The following is a 19,876-nucleotide window of genomic DNA, read 5'->3' on the forward strand; positions in this document are numbered from 1 at the left end:
TTACAGGCTCTGTTCCATAGGCGTGCCTTTTGCTCCATCCTCTTCGAGAGTTACCAGCTGTCTCTCCACTAAGCCAATCTTTTCTTGCCCAATCAACTCAAATAACCAGCTACAACTCACCCAAGAGCTCTGTAATCCTGCTAGTTCCCCATCTACTCTGACTCCTTCTGCCCTTGGAAGAGAAGGAAGGGGGTTCACACCTACTTCATTAGGTCCCAAGCTGCTCTCTGGAGGAGCCTACGCTGGGCTGTTCTCAGGAAAGGCAAACCACACAGTCTGAAGGACAGAAGCGCGGCACACGTGTTTGTGCAGCACCTAGCACAGCAGGGCCCCGAGCAGGGTGTGCGCCTCGGGACCTCTTTGGTTTGTACAAAATGATGGACTCGTGTGGGAAAAGCAGCGAAAGGAGTGCTTTTCCACAGAGGCCATCCAGCAAAGTACATACACCGTAAATGATGCAGAGCAGCCAAAGTTTGGGGTTTTTTTTTCCTGAGAGCCACATGAATTACACCACAGCCTGAAGCTGGAGCCAAGTGCTGTGAGTAGAAATTGGTTGTTGCTTATTATGAATTTTTTGTCTTTACCTGCAGTTGTTCAGGTCTTCCAAACTTCTGCCTTTCCCCAGCCACAGACATACACACATGCAACGTACAAATGCGTGCTTAGGCCCCTGAGTAAGCTGCGATGAGGCATGTCCACATTTCCCCTTGTTTTGCGCTTTGGGCCTGGGATCTGTTGGCACAACTGTGCCATTTGGGCCAAAGACTTAAGATCTTTCCTACCACTGAAAGGGAGGTGGCACACCTGAGCTTAATTTTAGTATCTGTTCCTGTATGCATGATGTTACCCCATAATGTGTGACACACTTTGCCTCACACACCGTGTATGACCCATACTACTTTCCTGCACCTTCCTCCTCCCATCATCTCTCTGCTTTACTTCAGAAGACCCAGGTCATCCAGCTGCCAATATATCCCTCTGCCAGAGCAGCGGACTTTTCTTTTTAAAAGTTAACTCCTGGCACTCTTCCCCTTTGTTAACCCTGACGTGCCAGCTTACAGAACTCACCGTGTGCAGATGTAGAAGAAAGCCTTCCTCTTTGCTTGCTTAAAGAGACCATGAGGCTCAACTGAATGGAGTTTGCATGTGCATCTGAGAGGATCCCTTTTTCTGTCCAGATACGTGTCGTTTTGTTGTGCTGAAGGGACTCCAGCCTCAACAAGCCACTGGCCAGCAGCCCTGTGTCTCTGGGAGTACCTGCACTGGGCAGGGACTGGGAGGCTTTGCTAGAAAGCAGGGGGAAAGCATATCGCTAAAGAATACGCTCTACAAAGTTCACGTGACATGTGATGGCCCAGAATTTAATGCAGGCTAAACTGGTGGGAGTTTAGTCACTAAAGAAAACCAAGGAGTTAGCATGGCTTAGACCACCTTTGTTAAACACGCTGCCATTGCTATTAAATCTTTGTCTAGACAAGGCCGCGGGTATGGGGTGTGCTGCTGCACCCTGCTCACGCAAAGTGTTCGGTTCAAAATGATTTGAGCAAACCACATCCTCACGCCCTGGCGCTGCATGAAACTGGAATAACACTGGCGATATGAAAATAGCGTGTGAAAAGCCCAGACCTCCCACCGCACTGTAGTAATTCCTTTCAACATTCGTTCCGCTGTCCAAAATACTCACATGAAATCTCTCCCCAGAGTCACTTTACTCTGCAGTGCAGAGAGCAATTAGTTTTAACGGCATTTCAATAGGTGGCCTTACGAGGCACATGTCACCTCAGCACATGTCACCTCAGCGTGGCGATGGCGTGGGGCAGCGCTGGACGGACCCCCGGCCTCACCGCTCGCCCCGTGTCGGGGCTGGATGGGGCGGCACGGCCGGGTGCCCCAGGGCAGGGGTGCGGGGAGCCCGCCCCAGGCACTGCGCGCAGCCGGGGGACAGGGGGCCGCGCTGTGCTGGAGGGAGGGAGGGAGGGAGGGAGGCCATAACTCAGGGGCGGCACGGCTCGTTTCCACGCCGCCACCGAGGCTGAGGTGAGGGGCCGGCCTGGCCCCCGCGCCTGAGGCGCCCAGGGGCGGAAAGGGGGCGGCCGGGCGGCCCCCAGCACAGAGGTGGGCTGCGGTCCGCTCGGTGCTCGGCCGCCATCCCTGAGGGCCGGGGCGCGCCGCCGAGGGCGGGCCGTGAGGAGACTCGCCCACAGCCAAAATGGCGGCCGGCGCCGCTCGGCGGGCCGCGCCCCTCGGGCAGCACAGCGCCCGCCGGCCGCCAGGGGGCGCGCGAGGCAGGGGGCGGTGCCCGGTCCCGCCCATCGCCGGTGCCGGAAGCGGGAGCGGGCGGCCGCGCCGTGAGGGAGGGAGCGGCCGGCGGGGCCGAGGCGGCACCCCCTGCCCGGGCCGGCGGGGAGCAGGTGGGCGCCGGCCTTCCCGGGGGGCGGCGGGCACTGATGGCGGAGGCGGGCGGTGGCAAGTGGCGGGGGGCTTATGGCGGCCGTCACCGGGCGGCTGGCGGGGCTGGGAGCGGGGCGGCGGGGGCCTCCGCACCTCAGCCCTGGCGGCCCCGGGGAGCTGGGCAGGGCGCTGCCGGCGCCCGGCTGCGGGACGTTGGCGCCGCAGGGCCGGGGCGCTGCGCCCCTCCGGGCCTGGGCCGCGGCGGTGTCCGGGGCCTGGCTCGGGCCGGGTGCTGCCAGCCCGGCGGGCTGCGGCCTCCCTGGGCGCGGGTGCCCGCCCCGGGGCTGGGGTCGGGGCAGCCGGTGCCGCGTTGGTGCCTGGCGCTGAGCTGCGTGCCTGGCGCAGCCGGTGGCTCCCGGCAGCCGGTGCCTCTCGGGGCTCCCCGCGTTAACCCGTGCTCCGTGCCCCCGCCTGCTGCCCGGGTGACCGCCCTGCGGAAGGTGCCCAGCACCGCGGTTCCCGGCCCGGAGCGGCGGTTGCCTGCTGCTGCCCGCCTGCCTGCGTGCCCGGCGCTGCCCCTGCAAGGTGCCCGGCCGACGGGTGTTGGGAAACCCCATTTTGGGGGAGCAAAGCTGCCATTGCCCCTGACAGCGGCTTCCAGGAGGCTCTGTCGGCATGGGGGGTGGCAGGGCCAGCGGAAAGCTGGGAGCTGCCTCGCTCTTAGCTGTGGAGTGGTGGGGCTTAGCGTACGTGTTTCATGTGGCTGCCTTGCACGCAGAGTGTTATCGCTCCACAAAGAAGCTAAATTGAAATTCCAACACTTAATGCCGTTTATGGTAGCAAACCCAAATTGTTCTTAACTACCAGTCCCTCTGGCTTTCCCTGCTGGGCTCCTCTCCATCTCACGGTGCGCTGTGTGTTTACAGTTTATTGGAAATATGATATTAAAATGTTGTAAAGTGGGCAGCCACCTAAAACATACACCTAAGGCATACACCTTTGCAAATGCTTTTGCCTGCTGGAGTTTCAATAGCTGACATGTCTTGGAGTGCCGTGAAAAAGAAAAGAAACCAAGAGGTAGTTTTGTGAAGCTGACATGCTCCTGAAAAGTACGGCTCGTGGTTCCACGGGCTGCTGTTGCCGCTCGGTTATTCAAAGCTGCTCACTTAAGGCGCTCAGCTGCTGGTCCTGAGAGCTCCTGAGAGGCGGTTACCTGGAGTCGGGGAAGTTTGTTTGGAGCTGGCTGTCATACAGTGGCACTCAAGTAGATCGCAGTTATTTCAATGAAGCTGAGGTTACAATATTTCTGAACTGCAGGCATCTCTGAAGCTGAGTTTGTAACCGGTGAATGGATACGTACATCCATATGTATTTGGAGGAGTGGGAGACACTGGGTCACCGCAGAGACTTTCAGCTGTCATATGCACAGTCTGACTGAAAAATCATTAAAGTCGAGCTAGCAAACAAAGCAAAGCTGGAAGGAGCAGAGGATACAGATAAATGCACTGAGCTGTGCCCAAGAGGAGCAGCCGGTGCCAATGCACATGGGTGGAACATTAACTTGGGGTGAGCCAGGGCAGAGCTTCCGTGGGCCGGCTGGAGGGGAAGCCCGTCCATCTCAGGGCAGTGTGAGGCCTTCTGTGCCAAGGAGTTTACAAGAAAAGTCCTTTTTAGAAACACGTAACTGCTGCATCATGTTTCCTTTTCACCTGTTGGCCCCTCTGTGTAGTGCTGGGAAGCTGCAGTTCAAACTTCCATGGCTTTTCCTTTATTTCTTAAAGGTCACGTTAAAGGAATTGGCATTAAAAAGGTGCAGATCCATCCCTGACACTAGAGGGGAGAGAATGATAGGAGGTTGCGTGTTCTGTGGTTAATTCAGTGTTAGATTTTAGGTGGATCAGGACACAGAAGCTTAATTTTTAAAAAAACCACAACATAATTTCAAGCTGTGGTGGTTATTGTACACTCACTTGGTATGCTCTGGAGGGTTAAGGTCTGTTCGCATCCGAGTTAAGAGCTGTAAGGTGTCCTGGTTCCCGTATCTAATGTGTTCATAGGGTTCATTCCTCCTAGCGAGAAGCACATCTGGAGTTGTAGCTACTTGTTTGTTACAGAAGAGTTGGCTAACAAAGGCAATTAAACGATGCGTGAGCAAGGATTTGTATGAAGCCTATTAGAAAGGGAGCATTCTGCTCCTTCCCGGTGCTCTTGTTGACTAGTGGGTTGTGCAGTTGGCATCTTTACATTTAATAAAAACATCAGATCATAACACATTTAAATATAGGATACTTTGGGGAAAGTGTTGGGCAATCATTTAGCTAACTAATTCTTAATTGAGGCTGTAAAAAGAAGCCAGGACACTGTTAACAGACCAGCTGTCCTTCCGAAAGGCCCCAGCGCCGCTGACCTTGGAGCTCCTGGAGGGCATGAACTAGAGACACCAGCAAGGAGCAGAACCACAGCTTTGCTGGAGCAGCCCTGTCAGGGAGCTGAGACTCCCGTGTCTTTGCCCTCCAATCCCATGTCGTTGCCCTCCTGCAGCCCCAGGTCATGGCTGGAAACAACCATCATAAAGCAGTTCTCCAGTTGCAAAACCACACTTGGGGGGTGGGCAGTTCTTTTCCCCACTTTTCCTGAAAACTGAGGTTTTGCACTCTCCTCCTTTCATTACTAAAGATCGTTCGCTAACTTCTGTATACAGACCGATATTCTGGGTCTCACCCTTAGCCTGTGATCACAAGCCTGATCCCAGAGCATATGTATGCTCTGTCAGTGTTTTCTAGAAGAGCCTCTGCAATCAGCATGTTTGTTTTATCAGTTTTGTGTGTGAGGAAGCAGCACAAAAGTCCGTGTCGGTCTCTTCCTGACAGAGGCTGTGGGAGGAAGAGCTGGCAGGCAGATGGAGTATTTGTCAGATGGAGAGAAGGCAGTCGGGGGGTGGTGATGGGGAAGCATGCCGCTGGCGGAGGTTACCTGACTGTAGCTTCACTGAAATCCTCTGCGGCTTGTGGAACAGGAATGGCTGTTTTTACGAAGGCCAGGGGCTCCTTGTGCCCTGAGGTGGTGGCAGTCACGGTTCCGAACTGCTGACCGTGCTGAATTGGAATTAAACCTCTGGAGTAGGTGTCTGCATGACTGGGGGTATTGGTGGATCCCGGTTTTGGTGGATTCTCGGTTTGGTAGCCAGTCAAAGACTAACTGTGGATGCTGTACTGTTTGTTCATCTGTGTGTCGGAACTGGTGATGACTGATGGTGATGCCGACACAGATACCAGCACACTCCTAGATCCACAGCTGGAATGCTGCTCGCCTGTTGATCTGAACCCTTTTGTGGACATTTGGTTTCCTTTACAAAAGAAATTACGGGGATTTTTTGAAGGTTCTTCATGGCTGTTCCATGTTTTGCAGAAAATGCTCTGAAGGAGAACTGTACAGCACCTGCCGGAGCGAAATCTCTCTGGAAAAAATAATCCTTCACCCAAAGGCCTGTTTGTCATCAAGGGGGAAGCTCTACAACGGCCAGACTCTGCAAGTGATGGGCTCGGAGAACAGCGCTTTAAAGAGCTATGCACTAGAAGAGCCGTCCTTCACGCTGCCAACTGGACACACGATTTATCCGGCTGTGCTACAAGATGGCAAACTCGCTTCGGTTTTTGTCTACAAGCGAGAGAATGAAGATAAAGTTAATAAAGCTGCCAAGGTACCGTAGAGAGCGTGCCTGGGACAGACTTGTCAGAGCTGTCCCTCCTTTTTCTTGGCAGGGTAGGAATCAGTTAATGAGGGTCAAACCCTTGGGGAGTAAGGGCAGGAGAAAAGGTGGAAGTTGACCCTGGCTGCCGTGCAGGGGGGAAGAAGGGGGTCAGCAGCTGCGAAACTCATCGTGCGCCACGTGGCGCGAGTGGCGGCAGGCAGTGATGTTCAGGTAGCGATACCTGCATTACTGTGCAAAGTACTGGTCTCTTCCTGCAGGCAGAAGTCAGGGAGGTGGATCCTACCCAAAATACTATGTGTATTCTGTGTAAGACTTTGTATCTAGATGTATTATAAGAAGTTTTGCAATGAGTGAGTGTGCCCAGTGCTTGGTGAGGAGCAGGGATGGGCTGTCTAAATTCAAGCCAAAAACTTGGCTAAAAGTACAAGGCTAAGCTCTGCAGCCAAAAGAGATGCCTTGGAGGAGATTTAACGCACATCTTTGTTTCTGGAAGCACCTGAAAACCTTGCGCCACCCTTGCCTTCTGCGCTTCCTCTCTTGCACTGTGGAAGCAAATGGGATCCACCTGGTTACTGAACGTGTGAAGCCTTTGGAGATGGTCCTGGAGACGCTCTCTTCCGCAGAAGTCTGTGCAGGGATCTACGATGTGTTGCTGGCGCTCATCTTCCTCCATGACAGGGTGGGTATCACTGGCAATAGTTATCGGGCTTTGGTGGGAGCCAGATGAATGTGACAGGAGAGCGTTGTACCTGGGCTTGCCTGGATGACCGTCTCGTTCATGATTCCTCACAGACACTCACCCCACAGTTCTTTTAGGCTGAAATTGCTAAAATCATTGGCTGCTTTGTAGGAGGAAAGGTAACTGAAAACGCTGTGGGTTTTTGAAGTAAGGGAGCAGTTCTCCATTCATGAAGTGACATCTGCTTGTAGTGCTGCTTACTTTGGGGAGATGGGATTGCTTGGCCGTGGCATTTATTTACAGCTCTTGCCACGTGTCAGAGATTGGTGTCACTGCTCCCGTTTTGGCACCGTGTGTTTGTCCAGGACTGCAGTTCAATCCCAGCTCAGACTGTAGCTTTTGGGCCTTGTGTTCATAGTCAGAGGTCTCCTCTGGATTTACGGTAACACTGCAAGGGCTGTGACAATTAGAGCTTTGTCTGCTCTAAAACCCCAGCCCTTCTGCCTGATACCTGCTAGTCGCCAGCATCCCGAAAGGCCTTTAGAATTGTGTGCTTTTTCACAGCTTTTCCTCAGCTCCTCACAGCACCTAATTAACGCTGATTAAGATTTTAGGTCTTCACCTATACCCAAGTCTGTTATCCTTTTCTTTTTTTTTCTTTATGTTTTAGGGAAACCTAACGCATAACAATGTCTGTTTATCATCCGTGTTTGTAAGTGAGGATGGGCACTGGAAGCTGGGAGGAATGGAAACCGTCTGTAACTTCAATGAAGCCACCCCAGAGGTAAGTGCCAAGCGGAGTGCAGGCTCATGGCCTGCTGCAGCTGGCCATCTGTGGATGTGAATGCCCAAGTCCTTCTAGGTGTCTGAATTTACTATTAAGTGTGTTGGCTCACTTCCAGCTCTGATCTGAATCTGTGCTGTAAGGATGCCGTAACTGTACACTACAATGTCTACACAGACAGAAGCTAACTCCCCATTAGGCAAAAGGCAGCTGCTTTGCTAAGGGAGACTGCTGGCTGGAGGGTCGGTTAAGACTGAAGAGAGGGAGAAATCTTTGCTTCCTTGGACTGATTTAAAAACAAACTTGAAAAAAAAAACCAGCTTTAGTGTGACACAGGAAGATCCAGATTGAAATGAATCAATCAAGAAAATAATGTAAATGATTCCTTTGCTTCTGCTGCTGGCATCTTTGCTTGTTACTGGTATTAGCAGAAAAATTCCTGGTTTGGTTTCTGCTGCATGCTGTGCAGAGTCATTGCTGCAGCCTGGCACTGTGTCGTAAATACATACTGCCTTTTCTCGAGGAGGATCTACAAATCCTTCATGAACTGTACCGAGTGTCCCTGGTGTGTATCACCTTTCAGAAGGGATCAGGCAGACATATGCAGCTGGTGTGTGTGGTGGTGCACAACAATGCAAAGAGCACAGCAGTAAAACCGGACTGATAAAGCTCATGAAATCCTTTCCCTGTCCAGACAGATCATGCGGGATGATAGGATGGAGGACTACAAGGGATGAGCTGGCTGTGATGCCCTGAAGTTGCTTTTTGTCAGCTTGGTGCTTCACACCTGGCCCGTTTGTTGCTTCCCCCTCTGGGCAAAGCAAAGTGCAGCTTGCCCTGGGTGCCAGCTGAAGGGACCTCCTGCCACACGCTCGGCCCTGGCCGGCGAGGAGAGCCTGCTCGGGCTGCTTGGCACAGATAAGCCATTGAGGCAGTTTATGTCTCCCTTCTTCTCCTTCCAGTTCCTCTGTCATGTTAAGTCGGTACGAGACCAGTCATGCATCCCTTGTGAGGAGATGGTGAGTAACGTCACTTGCTGGAGGAACCTTGTGCTGGCAACAAAAGTGTGATGTTCAGGAAATAAATTTTCATTCACATGATTTGTTTTCTTATGCCTGAATGGGAGGAAGTGGCTATTGGGTAATATCTGAAGTTCACTCTCTTCCTTTTTGCCCCCTTCTGTCCCATCCCTGGTTTGGGAATGGTGCTGGGCACAGGGAACTGAAATTCTGAATGAGGAACGATGGGACAGCAGGTTCTCATACTATTTTTCAAACGCTTTGTGCTGCAGCTTTAATGCTTCAAAATCACCAAAGCTTTGCAAAAATTACAGAGTAGTTGCTGAGATTGCCCAGATCGCTGTGGTCACATGGTTGTGTAGCTCTTGTAACAGCCTTTTTCTCACTTGTTAGTCACCTCCCAGACATTAAGCATCCTCTGAGTTGCTTATGCTAAAGGAGTGTTCCTTCTCTCTCTAATTATCACCTGTTTCCATAGAAATGCTGACAGCTGTTGACCTGCAGTTGCTGCATGCATTCATCAGCGAATTGTTTCATCATGATGTAGTTGCTCCTTTGGGTTATAAAGTCCCTGGTGGAGGGTTTTTTTAGTATAATATTCTGTTTGTACTAGAAAGTTCTAGGGTACTTAGTGGAGCTTTGAGGCTACGAAAAGAACTGGAGAGTGTATAGGGCGGGAACAGAGACTCATGGAGACTACCAGGTATTTCATAAACTCCTGCTTTGCCAATGTTTTTGGTTTTATTTTCAGTCTGCAGATTTCAAAATTCTGCCCAACAGCTACGGACACGCGAGGGATGCCTATGCGTTTGGAACAACAGTTGAAAATCTCCTGACAGTCCTAAATGATCAGGGTGAGGAATGACACGTTTATTTTGCTATTGACAGGCCTCTGCAGCTTCTTTGTGCACGTTGAGCTGTTTGCCTTTTGTTGCAGCTGGCAGATGTGCTACGGGTTCAGTGGCCATTGTCCTTCATGTTTGCCAAGTTAAAATGCAAACCAGCTCCTCTGTATTCCCTTTTTCCTGCATTTGAACATTGTCAGATGTGGCTGGAGGTCACCAGCCTGGGTAACCCAAGCACTCCCAAATCTGCGCTGTCAGGGGTTCGCTCAGTCCTGCCCCACCAGCCGCTTCATCGGGGTTATGGGTGCAGGTGCGTGGGTGCTGTGTTCCGCGGCTGAGCAGGTCTCCTGCCTTCTAGCAGAGAGGGAGCAGGAAGCTTCTTGGAAGGACAGTAGCACTCCTTGGTGCCCCAACAGCCAAGCAGCTTATGAAGAGAAATGGAAATGCTGTTTTCCCTTCCTTTAGGGACAGTTATGAGCAATTTTGTTGTTTAACAGAGCTAAAAATTAAGTTTTGGGGAGGGTGGAGGACTCCTGAACATAGCTTGTTTGGTGTTGAGAGAGAAGGCTAACTGTAGGCGCTCTGGCTTTCAGTTTCAGTGGACATTCTCTCCAGCTTTCAGCAAACCTTGCACTGTACGCTACTAAATCCAGATCCAAAGTGTCGTCCACCACTGTCCAGCTTACTGTCTCACGAGTTCTTCAGGTAAGGAAAGGAAGATCCTGCCTCTCTTGGTATGTCTTGATACCGCTTATTTCTGTGTTGCAACTGTGTTACTTACCAGATGGGAAGTGCAGACTCCCTGCCTCTTACAGGGATCTTTGACAAAGAGACTCATAAAATTAAGCAAGCATGATCAGCCTTCCAAATGAGGTGCTGAGCTGGCAGTGCTGACAGAAGCGTGTCCCTTAGTCACACCCAGTCAGCTGGATCTCCCCCTGCTCGTGGGAGGTGGTAGGAAATGCTCTAGAAAATAAAGTCATTAGTGATACCATTGGAGCAAAGCAGGCTGCAAGACAATGCCCACAGAGCTGCGTCTGCTGTCACCTGAGTGCTTTTCTGGGTGGTGGCATTAGTGTAGGGCAGCACTTTGTTCTCCTCATTGCCCTGGTAAGGTGGTGAGAGGTGGCTGATGCCACGTTGCCTGGGGTCTTCCTCTGGCACTGCATGGGGAAGTGGTCACACCTCCACACTGGCTGTTCTTGGTCTGCCAGTGTTTGACTTGTTTCCCTCTGTCTAGTTCTCTCTGCTAAATAAAGGCAGGAATTTGCAATCTCTTAGTTGTGGGTGGTTTAAGCATCAATAAGGATCACAGTTTGATAGCATACGTTTTTGTGCTTAGGAATGATTTTCTGGAAGTTGTGAATTTTCTGAAGACCTTAACACTAAAGTCTGAGGAGGAAAAAACTGAATTTTTCAAGTAAGTGAAGAAAGTATAATCTGGAAGCTTCTTATTTCAGAAATACTTCTGCCAAACGGGACTGTGGGGGCACCTGGGAAGGCTAGTGGCCAGAGAGGTAGTTCCTCAGGCGGCAGGCTACGATTGCTTTAGCGGAACACTGTTTGCTCTGTAGTATTTTGGGCACTACAGCCAAAGTAGTGATCGCATCCAAGAGGAAATTTCACTCCTTCCTTTCCCATTTTCTTGTGAGTGGTTTGGCACTCGGGAGGAGTAGTACCTGCTGGGCTCTGCCTCATTCACACACTCACAGCACAGGAGTGACGCTGTGCACGGCTGTGTGGGCAGCGGTGTCTGTACCTGTCACAGACCAATTGCTGTCGCTGAAGAATCAGTCAGAAACCGGACTGTGGTGACATGTGTCACTTCAGGTGTGCTTTTCTGAATCCTGTCTGCTTGCTAGCAGCTGGATTGAGCTCCTGCAGGGCCAAGAACAGAAGCTTTCCCAGGAGCACAGGGTTATGAAAAGGAAAGAATTTTTCCATTGTCCACATTCTAATTGAGTTAATGCACTTTGTGGGGCGTAATGCTGCTGTTATGAACAGAAGTTAAATTATTCAGGTTCTCTTCCCCCTCCCACTGCACCACAGCTAAGCAGGAATTATTTGAAAAGCCTTTCATGTGCTGTAGTATTGCAGTAGAGGTGGGAGCATGGCCTGTAACAGCGGCTTGAGCTTTGGTGAACAGTTCCTCACTGGAGCTGTGCCGGGGTCCTGGTTTTTTACACGAGAGCTATCTGCTTGCCCAGTTGCAAAATACTCTGAATTATCAGAGACCTATTAACGTGTTGGAAAAAAGAGTCTTTCCCTTGCCTCAGTCTTAGAAGTAGCTTTATTTTAGATGTGGGTTTGCAGAAAAAGGAAATCTAGCACCAAGCACCTGTTGAGGCTGAAATTTTTTTCCATTTAGGCAGATCTTCTAAACTGCTGAGAGTTTTTTCAATAAAACATGTTGGGTGAGTTACTCTTGTGGAACCAGCCCTGTGTGGGTAAAGCTGCTGTCTGTAGCAGATGTCTTGACTGCAGTAGTGCAGCATCTGCAGGAAAACCTATTGTCATGGCCCCCAAGAAGTGTTCTGTAAGGGAAGCTTCCGTGTAGTCATGGCATTATCCGGGCCTGAAAGAGGGAGAAGCCATAAAAGAGCCTGGATGTTCTTACAGAGCTCTTTTCCGGCCTGTTTTATACTGCTGTGGGTCACCATTGGCTGTAATACGAGTTTGATTTCACTAGCTTGACACAAAGTTGAGGAAATAAGAGGGGAAAGGGGATCTCAGCAGCAGCACTCAGAATTGTTCCCACTGTCTCTGTAACAGCAGTGTTCCTGAGGGAGGGAATGAATACTTCACTTAAAGATAAGGCAGTGTTGCCCCTTTATTAGGCTGAGAGGCTTTCACAGCATGTGCATTATTGCCCTTAGTCTCCTCCAAGCCTAGAGAAAAGCCATACCTGTTACTGCCATTTTTAAAATGAAAATCCTACAGGGAAGAGCAGTTGCACGAAGTCAAACTCTGGGAGTTAAAAAATAAACCAACCCAACCCATGCTCTGTCGGCCACCTCTAAAATGTTAGATGGAAATGGCTTCAAAATGGGATTCCCTTTTTGCCCAGGGAACTTCCCTTGTGTGGTGAGTAGAACAGCCTTTTCTCAAGCAGTAGGAAAATTCATTTTCGATGCACCGGGTTGTGGGGCAAGAGGACAACTCTTTCCTGCAGTTTTGTTGCTGTAGCACTTCATGGGAGATACCAGCTCAGAGACAGTTTGATGCCACGGTCTTCATGTGCCAGCTGCAGGTGCGGTGGTGCTCCTGGATGTGCTCGTGACAACCTGTGATCTGCGTGTGGGGTTTTACAGGATGCGTCTGTGGCTCCTGTTCTGCGTTATCTTTGCCCAAAAGCCTCGGGCAGCAGCAGAGCCTTGTCCTGCTAGGCTGAGCGCACACAGCGTGAGGGGCTGCGACAGACACTGTAGGAAAGAAGGCATTCACAGCAAGAGGGGAAACTGGGATGAAGGGGAACAGTTGCAAATGCATGGAAGGCTGCCTTGTTACTAACTGCTCTCTGTTGGAACACAGATTCCTGCTGGACAGGGTGGCCGGCTTGTCAGAGGAGCTGATAGCATCGCGGCTGGTGCCTCTTCTACTCAATCAGCTCGTGTTTGCAGAACCTGTAGCTGTCAAGAGTTTTCTTCCTCATCTGCTGGGGCCAAAGAAAGGTGACCTTTAAATACCTTCTCTCGTCACAATTATTACTGACGAGTTTGGGATGAACTCAGAGTGGTCATTGCATTGAATCAAGGGAGTAGTGTTGTTTATTTAACCAGAACAAATACTGTAACATGCGGTAAAAGGGAGTTAGATGTGCTTCTCCCTTTGCAGTACTTTCCACTGCTCCGGGAGAACTAGGAATCACCTGGGCTCTTTCCCAGGTTTATGTGTCACCCTACCCTCCCACCCCAGCCTTTCCCAGTGGCTCACTGTATATCCCTCGTCTCGCTTTTCCCCTGCCCTGCTTGCCCTTTTGTCTTCTTATTCTTTTGTAAAGAGTGCTCAGTCTCTTCTCCTTCCCTCTGTAAGAGGTGCTCAGCCTGACTTGCTGGATCCCCAGCCATCTCTGTCCCTGCTGTTTGCCTCCTTTCTCTCAAAGTTCTTCCTAAATAGCTACTGGTGTTTCAGCCAAGCAATACCCGCCTTGAGGCTGTTGGACCCTTTGGTGTTCAAAGCTGTTGCTGTCGAGCAATGGACAGTGGCAGTGCTGCCTCTCCTCCCTCCCGTCTCTGACATCCCAAGCAGGCCGTGTTGGCAGGTGACAAAGAGTCAGACCTGGCAGTGGGGTGACACTGTAAATCTCAGCTGTGACTGTTTCCTGTCGAGTAGCTTTTGGGTGAGCTGTCTTGTTGTTGAGCAGCCTTTTCCCATCTTCACCTCTCTTCCCTAGAGCAAACTGGAGAAAGCCAGACCAGCTGCCTCCTGTCGCCAGCCTTGTTCCAGACGCACGTCATTCCGGTGCTGCTGAAGCTATTTGAGGTTCACGAGGAGCATGTCCGAATGGTGTTGCTGTCTCACATTCATGCCTACGCAGAACTGTTCTCTCGGGAAGAGTTGAAAAACATCATACTGCCACAGGTTAAGGACAGGAAAACAATATGCGGTATATCCTAGAATATGGGATTTCTACTGTTTGGGTTGGTTCTTAGCTTAAAGTTAGGATCTCAGAGCACTGGCCACAAACAGTTTGTAACCTCCGTTCTGTGCAAGCCCTAACCCTCACACCCCATCCTCATCTGGAGTTCTGGTTTTGTTAAACCTGATGCCATCATGCACACCACTTGGGCTGATACCCGTCACAAGAAACTGTTTCTATTTCACACCACAGCTGCCAAGAATGGAGGAGTGACTGGTCTAAGCTCAGGGTGCCCTGGCGTTATGGTCCAGCGCTCCTCAGGCACTAGGATCAGCCACCCTCTTTAGCTTGCAACACAAACTGGAAGGCTGATTTTGATGCTACAAAGTAACATCCAGTACCCACTGAGAGTTGCGGGAGATCATAGAAATGAAATGTGCTGCAATACAACATTTCAAGGGGAAAGAAGTGAAAAAGCAGAATTTTCTGCCCTTGGTAACATGATTATGTTCTTTGCATAGGTATTGCTGGGCCTTCGGGATACCAGTGACTCTATTGTTGCGATAACGCTGCACAGCTTAGCAGTTCTCGTCTCGCTGCTTGGGCCTGAAGTAGTTGTAGGTGGAGAAAGGACAAAGATTTTCAAAAGCTCCGCACCAAGCTTCATGAAGACTGCTGATCTCTCCCCAGAAGGTAAATGATATGGTCAGAGTGCTCTCGGGATTCTTGCCCCTTCTGTCCAAGCAACATAGGCAGAACCTCTTGGATGATTAATGTGTTGCTGTTGACAGGTTAATTGACAAAAAAGCTAATGTGCAGCTAACCTTCAATTCTAAATTAGCTGCTGTTAGCAGATACAGAATTGATACTAGAAGAAAAGTTTTATAAAAATATTTTACATGTAGGAAATACATGGGGAAAAATTTAAATCTCTTCTTCATTTAAGAATCTCTGTAAGCAAAGATTGTTAAATGTGTGTGTCTGGTGGAAAATCATACTGTCCTTCTAAAGGACTTATGTACTTAATCCAGATAGTTGTTTAATGTTCCCTCTGTCCCTCATGTTTTTAAAAATAGTAAATCTCATCCTCTTCCCCTAATTTCTATTCATAGATTGGAAAAAGAATACGAACTTCCCTATTTTCTCAGCTCTCAGGAGGCTTTTCAGCTAATCCAGATGAAGACAGTAGTCCCTGCACCTGCTAGATAACTTGGAACCAAGTGTACTATGGGAAAGTTTTTCTGGATATTGAAACTAAGAATGCTTATAACTGGAGGGAAGAATCTGCATTTGCTCTACTTTAGATATATAGATACCAAGTGAGATCAATTTAAGTATCAATGTTTTCTTCCTGATTATGTGTGTACTGACAGCTGCCACCCTTTATTAAAATCTGTGGATGGCTCATTGCATTATTTTTCTTTACATTATTTTAGTAGACTATAGTAAATAAATCCCTTTGGATTGCATGCCAAGGCCAGACTTATTTTTCAGAATACGTTTAAAATTAGACATGATTAACTGCTGACAAACAACAAAAAGACCACCTTTGTCCTCACTAGCGAGTGACAGCCTGCAAAAAAGTGCTAGAGGCTGAACGCGTGAGGCTTAATAAGCTGTTTGCTTAAGCCCCTAAAAGGATCTATCGAGGATGCTCTGGGGTGGGGGTGGGTTCTGTCATTAAGGGCAGACCTTTCCAATGCCACAGCCGAGGCAGGCGCAGCACTGGAGCACAGGTAAGCCACGTGGAAGCGGATGCTGTGCTGGGGTGGTGGCAACAGAGCTTTGTGCAGCCAAGGCCAATGCTGGTGAATCGCCGCCACCACTGATGGTACACTGCAACTCCCAAAAGCAAACTGAATTAGGCACTTGCCAAGCCACTGTCACTGGCTCAGGGAAACAAACCTGCCTTTTGCAGCTTCAGAGCGTGGCCCTGACTGGGGTCCCTTGACACGAGGGAGGCTGTCACACAGCCTTCGGGGTAGAGGCCTGTGTTCCTGCAAGCAGTTTTGCTCATGCCCTCGCATGAGTTTGCTTATCCTCTGAATTGCTGCGACTCTCAGTGCTGTGCTTTTGCACGAGAGGCAGGTAACAGGGAACGGGTGATGCCATGCAGTACAGAAGCTGGGATTTTGGATCCAGCCAGGTGTCACACAGCATTTTTGAAGCGTCTGTTCTGATGACAATCAGTTTGTTCATTGTGTATTTCATGAAAGAACCTATCAGCAAAACCTGACCATTTACAGTTGCCTGAACTTTGTGCTGGCAAGAGCTGCAGATGGCAGGGACAGAGGAGTGTTGTGTTATATACAGATTGAGAGGTGCAGCTGGAGGATTGCTGTGCCAGTCTTCATCCAGTATTGCTCGTCAGCGCTGTAAATAAGAACGTTCCAGTGCTGCAGGCAATTTCAACTAAGACTGTCAACACACCTTGTGGACCTGGTGTCCTTTCTTTTATCCCTGCAGACTCCCCCAGTCACGTTGTAAGCAATCAGAGAAATCAAACCTCCCTGCTCTTGAAGAACAATTCTAGTGTGTTCCCTGTCTCTGGAAATGTACCTGTCAAGAAGCTTTCTGTGCGACGAGACAATCCACTGGCTTCAAAGACAGGTAAAACTTAGCCCTGGCTCTTCCTTTTTAGAAAGCAAGTGTTCTACAAATGTGTTGCTTGAAAAGATGTTCATTTCTCCCCATGTACTGATCTGAAACCTTCACTGAACGAAGGAAGGTAACGGTGAAGGAAGGAGAGCGTGACCCTTGACTTCCTAGGGAATAGTTATTTGAGAGTCTGATAGAGGCTGCTGGCTGGCCTTGAATTTCTGTTTCCTTACAGCAGGTTCTCTGCTATGCTTCTTCACCCCTGCCACAGCCTGGTAGATACGCTAGATCTACAGGTAGGCCTCAGGAGCTGACTCAGTTTACTTTCATGGCCTTTTTTCTGCCACCTGTAGCTTATCAGCAGTCAGCTTTTATTGCCCCAAAGTTTCGAGATTAATACCCCTCCTTTGCACGCAGAAAGGTGGCTGTGCTTTCTTAGAACAAGAGGAGCTTAGCACGGAATCATCTTTCCAGTTGGCATTACTGGCTTATTTCCATGCCAGGTGCTACCTATGATGTCAAGGAGTTTCAGGCACATGTAACACCTTTGTCTTCCACAGGTGAGCAAGACACTCAGTCTCCCTTGAATGGAATTCCTGGAAGCATTAATACACTAGGGAGCAGCAGGAACTCTTTGACTACCTCTGAAAAGCCAGCAGAGGAGTGGCCAGACTGGAGCGAGCCAGAGGAGACAGATGCTGAGAAAACTGTGAACATTCAGATTCAGCCCCGAGAGCCACGGGGCAGTGTGGGACCTCATTTTGCTGAACATGATGTTGATGAGAAGCCTTGGGATGACTTTGAGCCCAGGAGCCCTAGTCCTGAACTGTCCTCAGGAAATTGCCTCACTGTGACACAAGCTGATGCAGTTGAAATGCCAAGGCCTCTGTCAGGTACCCATCAACTGAGCAAAGAATTCAAAAGCCTCAGACTGAGTCCCCCCAAAACGTCCTGCCCTGGGAACAGCTGGAGCAAGGACAAGTGGAACCATCCAGAGCAACTCGGAGAAACTGTGCTGCCAAAACCAACCTTTAAGGAAAGGTTGAAGTCTTCACTGGAGTCTGGCCTAGGAGAAGAATTCACGATCAAAGTGAAAAGGAAACCTGTGCAAGACCCTGAGCTGGACTGGTTTGCTGACATGATCCCAGACATTAAACCTTCTTCAGCTATCTTGATTTTACCTGAAGCGAGGACAGAAGCAGTTGTTCCCAGTCACTCTGGTGTAGTATCCAGCAGAGAAGGTGCCTCCCAGAATGTGCTGTTTTCATCCAAATTTGCAGCAGCTGATGTTATTGAGGTAAGAGGCTATAGGCAGTGGGGTTTAAGTGACTGCACGCTTGAGAGGATCCTAAAGCATGTACATACCACAATACAGTTGTAGCAGCAGCTGGCTCCTTAATCAGATGGTGGGTAACCTGAGGAAGCAGCAGCAGCATACAACCGTACAGTTGAGTCTTTACCTGTGAATACAAGATGCTGAGCTTCGAATGATGCATCTTAAACCAGGCACCAGGTAATTTAGTGGGCGGTTACTACAGTACCAAGGGAGCTGTGTTAAGAAATAAGGAATGGACTCCTACACTGCTAAAGACACTGACTGAGGAGTTTTATCTCCATCTTGTAATTTATGCTGCTGTATCCTGGATGCAAGGATCCTCCACGAGGTTAGGGAGCGTCTTGCTTTGTCAAGAGAGGTAAAACAAGGCTGAATTTCTGTCTGTTGAAACAGCCCCACACACAGATGGAAGAGAGCTTTCAAGCACAGAGGATGCTCAGGACTTGGTGTTGCTCCTGGCTCTTCTGGGAAAACCTAATAGCACTGTAAATAAAGAACCAGGAAACCAGAACCTCTGGACTACAAAGTAAAGCTTTTTGGGTGCTTTGTTTTCATGAAAGAATAGCAGAAACATTTCTCCATTTCAGAGAACTAGGAGTTCTCAAGTGAGCAGGTAAATCCCTGTAGCCCCATCACAGCGACTGCTGTGGTTTCCTAGGAGAGGAGGGAGCACTCCCAACACCACCACCTGAACACCTAACTCCATTAGGGAATAGGTGTTGATTTCAAGTTGTTTCGCTAATTCAGCCTCAAGAGTGCTAGCACAGGGGTAGCAGGTAGCATGGGGAGAGGAGCCTTGGATGTAAACTGAAGTTGTTTATTTGAAAATAAACTCTGTCATCACATCAACCCCATGAGGCAGGGGAAAAGTATCACACACTATAGTGCAGTCAAGACTGTCAGTGGATGGGTGAGATCAAACTCATAGTGTTAGAATACAGCAGGACAACAGCTGTTTCCTGGGAGAAAGGAATGTAGTTTATAGCATCCAGTTCTTAATGTAAAGTGGGTTTGGGATAAACAGTTCTTGCTTTAATTTTAATGGGCGGGAAAAACCCAACCCGCTCTCCCCAGTAGCTTGCTCTTATCTTTAAACTGTTCCCTTTTGTATTTAGAAGTTCTTTAGGACAGAAAGCTGCAAAGACGGGCACTTCTTTTTTGGTCTTATGAGGGGCTTTTAGCATACTGGATAAATGTCCTGCTCTGCCATCACAAGCCACGCAGGCTCCTGTGGCTGTGCTCAGTACAGTACACGTGCCTTAGTGCTGATAATTTTATGTCATTCTAGGCCGAGGCTGCAGGCTGGGGTGAAGAAGAGGAGTTGAACTGGGAAGATGATACTAACTGGTAATGGGACGGAAAGAGACAAAGGCAATCTGTGGTGTGTTGGATTCTGTAAGAGAAGTCGCTGCTTCCGCAATACAACAGTTAAGTACCTCAGCACTGCTTTTGCCAGAAGGCAGGCACTTGCTGCAGCAGCCAGCAAGATCCCGTGGGGCCTGAGCCCTTGCAATGGATGCTCCTTTCCAGTCTGTGCCAAAAACTGCAGGAGTGAGGCCTGCACTCGAGCAATATGCCCAGCTGTGATGTGCACCACTGCTACCGGAAAGAGGAACAGCATGATGGTGCTGACGTGCTACTGGAGGCAGAGTGGTATACGCCACTGGTCCAGAACTCATCCCTGCTCTGAAAAACTGATGACAATAAATGAAAGTCACACCGAGTTCCTTGGTTAATGTGCCTTTTTTTTTTTTCCCCAGAAAAGTAAAGCCCTTAGAAATGGCTCATTTTAACTTTGTAGCTAAGAGATGACTTTAAGATGAATGTACAGTTTACTCAACTTATTTATTTCTGTTCATATAGTTCTGTCAGTGGATGGCACAAGAGGTGCTAGGAACCATACAGTGAAGGACCACTGAACACAAACTGCTTA

At 49.5% G+C, this 19,876-nt stretch overlaps 1 protein-coding gene across 1 annotated transcript; it reads left to right on the plus strand.

The window, feature by feature from the left end:
- Window positions 1-2,296: 2,296 nt before the first annotated feature.
- SCYL3 (SCY1 like pseudokinase 3) lies at window positions 2,297-19,666 on the plus strand. Its single transcript, XM_056355459.1, has 14 exons — window positions 2,297-2,411; window positions 5,800-6,091; window positions 6,597-6,782; window positions 7,453-7,566; window positions 8,529-8,585; window positions 9,337-9,439; window positions 10,024-10,135; window positions 10,773-10,850; window positions 12,962-13,101; window positions 13,824-14,011; window positions 14,531-14,702; window positions 16,476-16,619; window positions 17,168-17,904; window positions 19,232-19,666. Exons 2-14 carry the CDS (start codon window positions 5,927-5,929, stop codon window positions 19,292-19,294), a joined length of 2,259 nt encoding a protein of 752 aa, XP_056211434.1. The 5' UTR covers window positions 2,297-2,411; window positions 5,800-5,926; the 3' UTR covers window positions 19,295-19,666.
- Window positions 19,667-19,876: the final 210 nt, after the last annotated feature.

Source organism: Falco biarmicus, chromosome 11 (genome assembly GCF_023638135.1).
Source record: "Falco biarmicus isolate bFalBia1 chromosome 11, bFalBia1.pri, whole genome shotgun sequence".
NCBI lineage: Eukaryota > Metazoa > Chordata > Aves > Falconiformes > Falconidae > Falco > Falco biarmicus.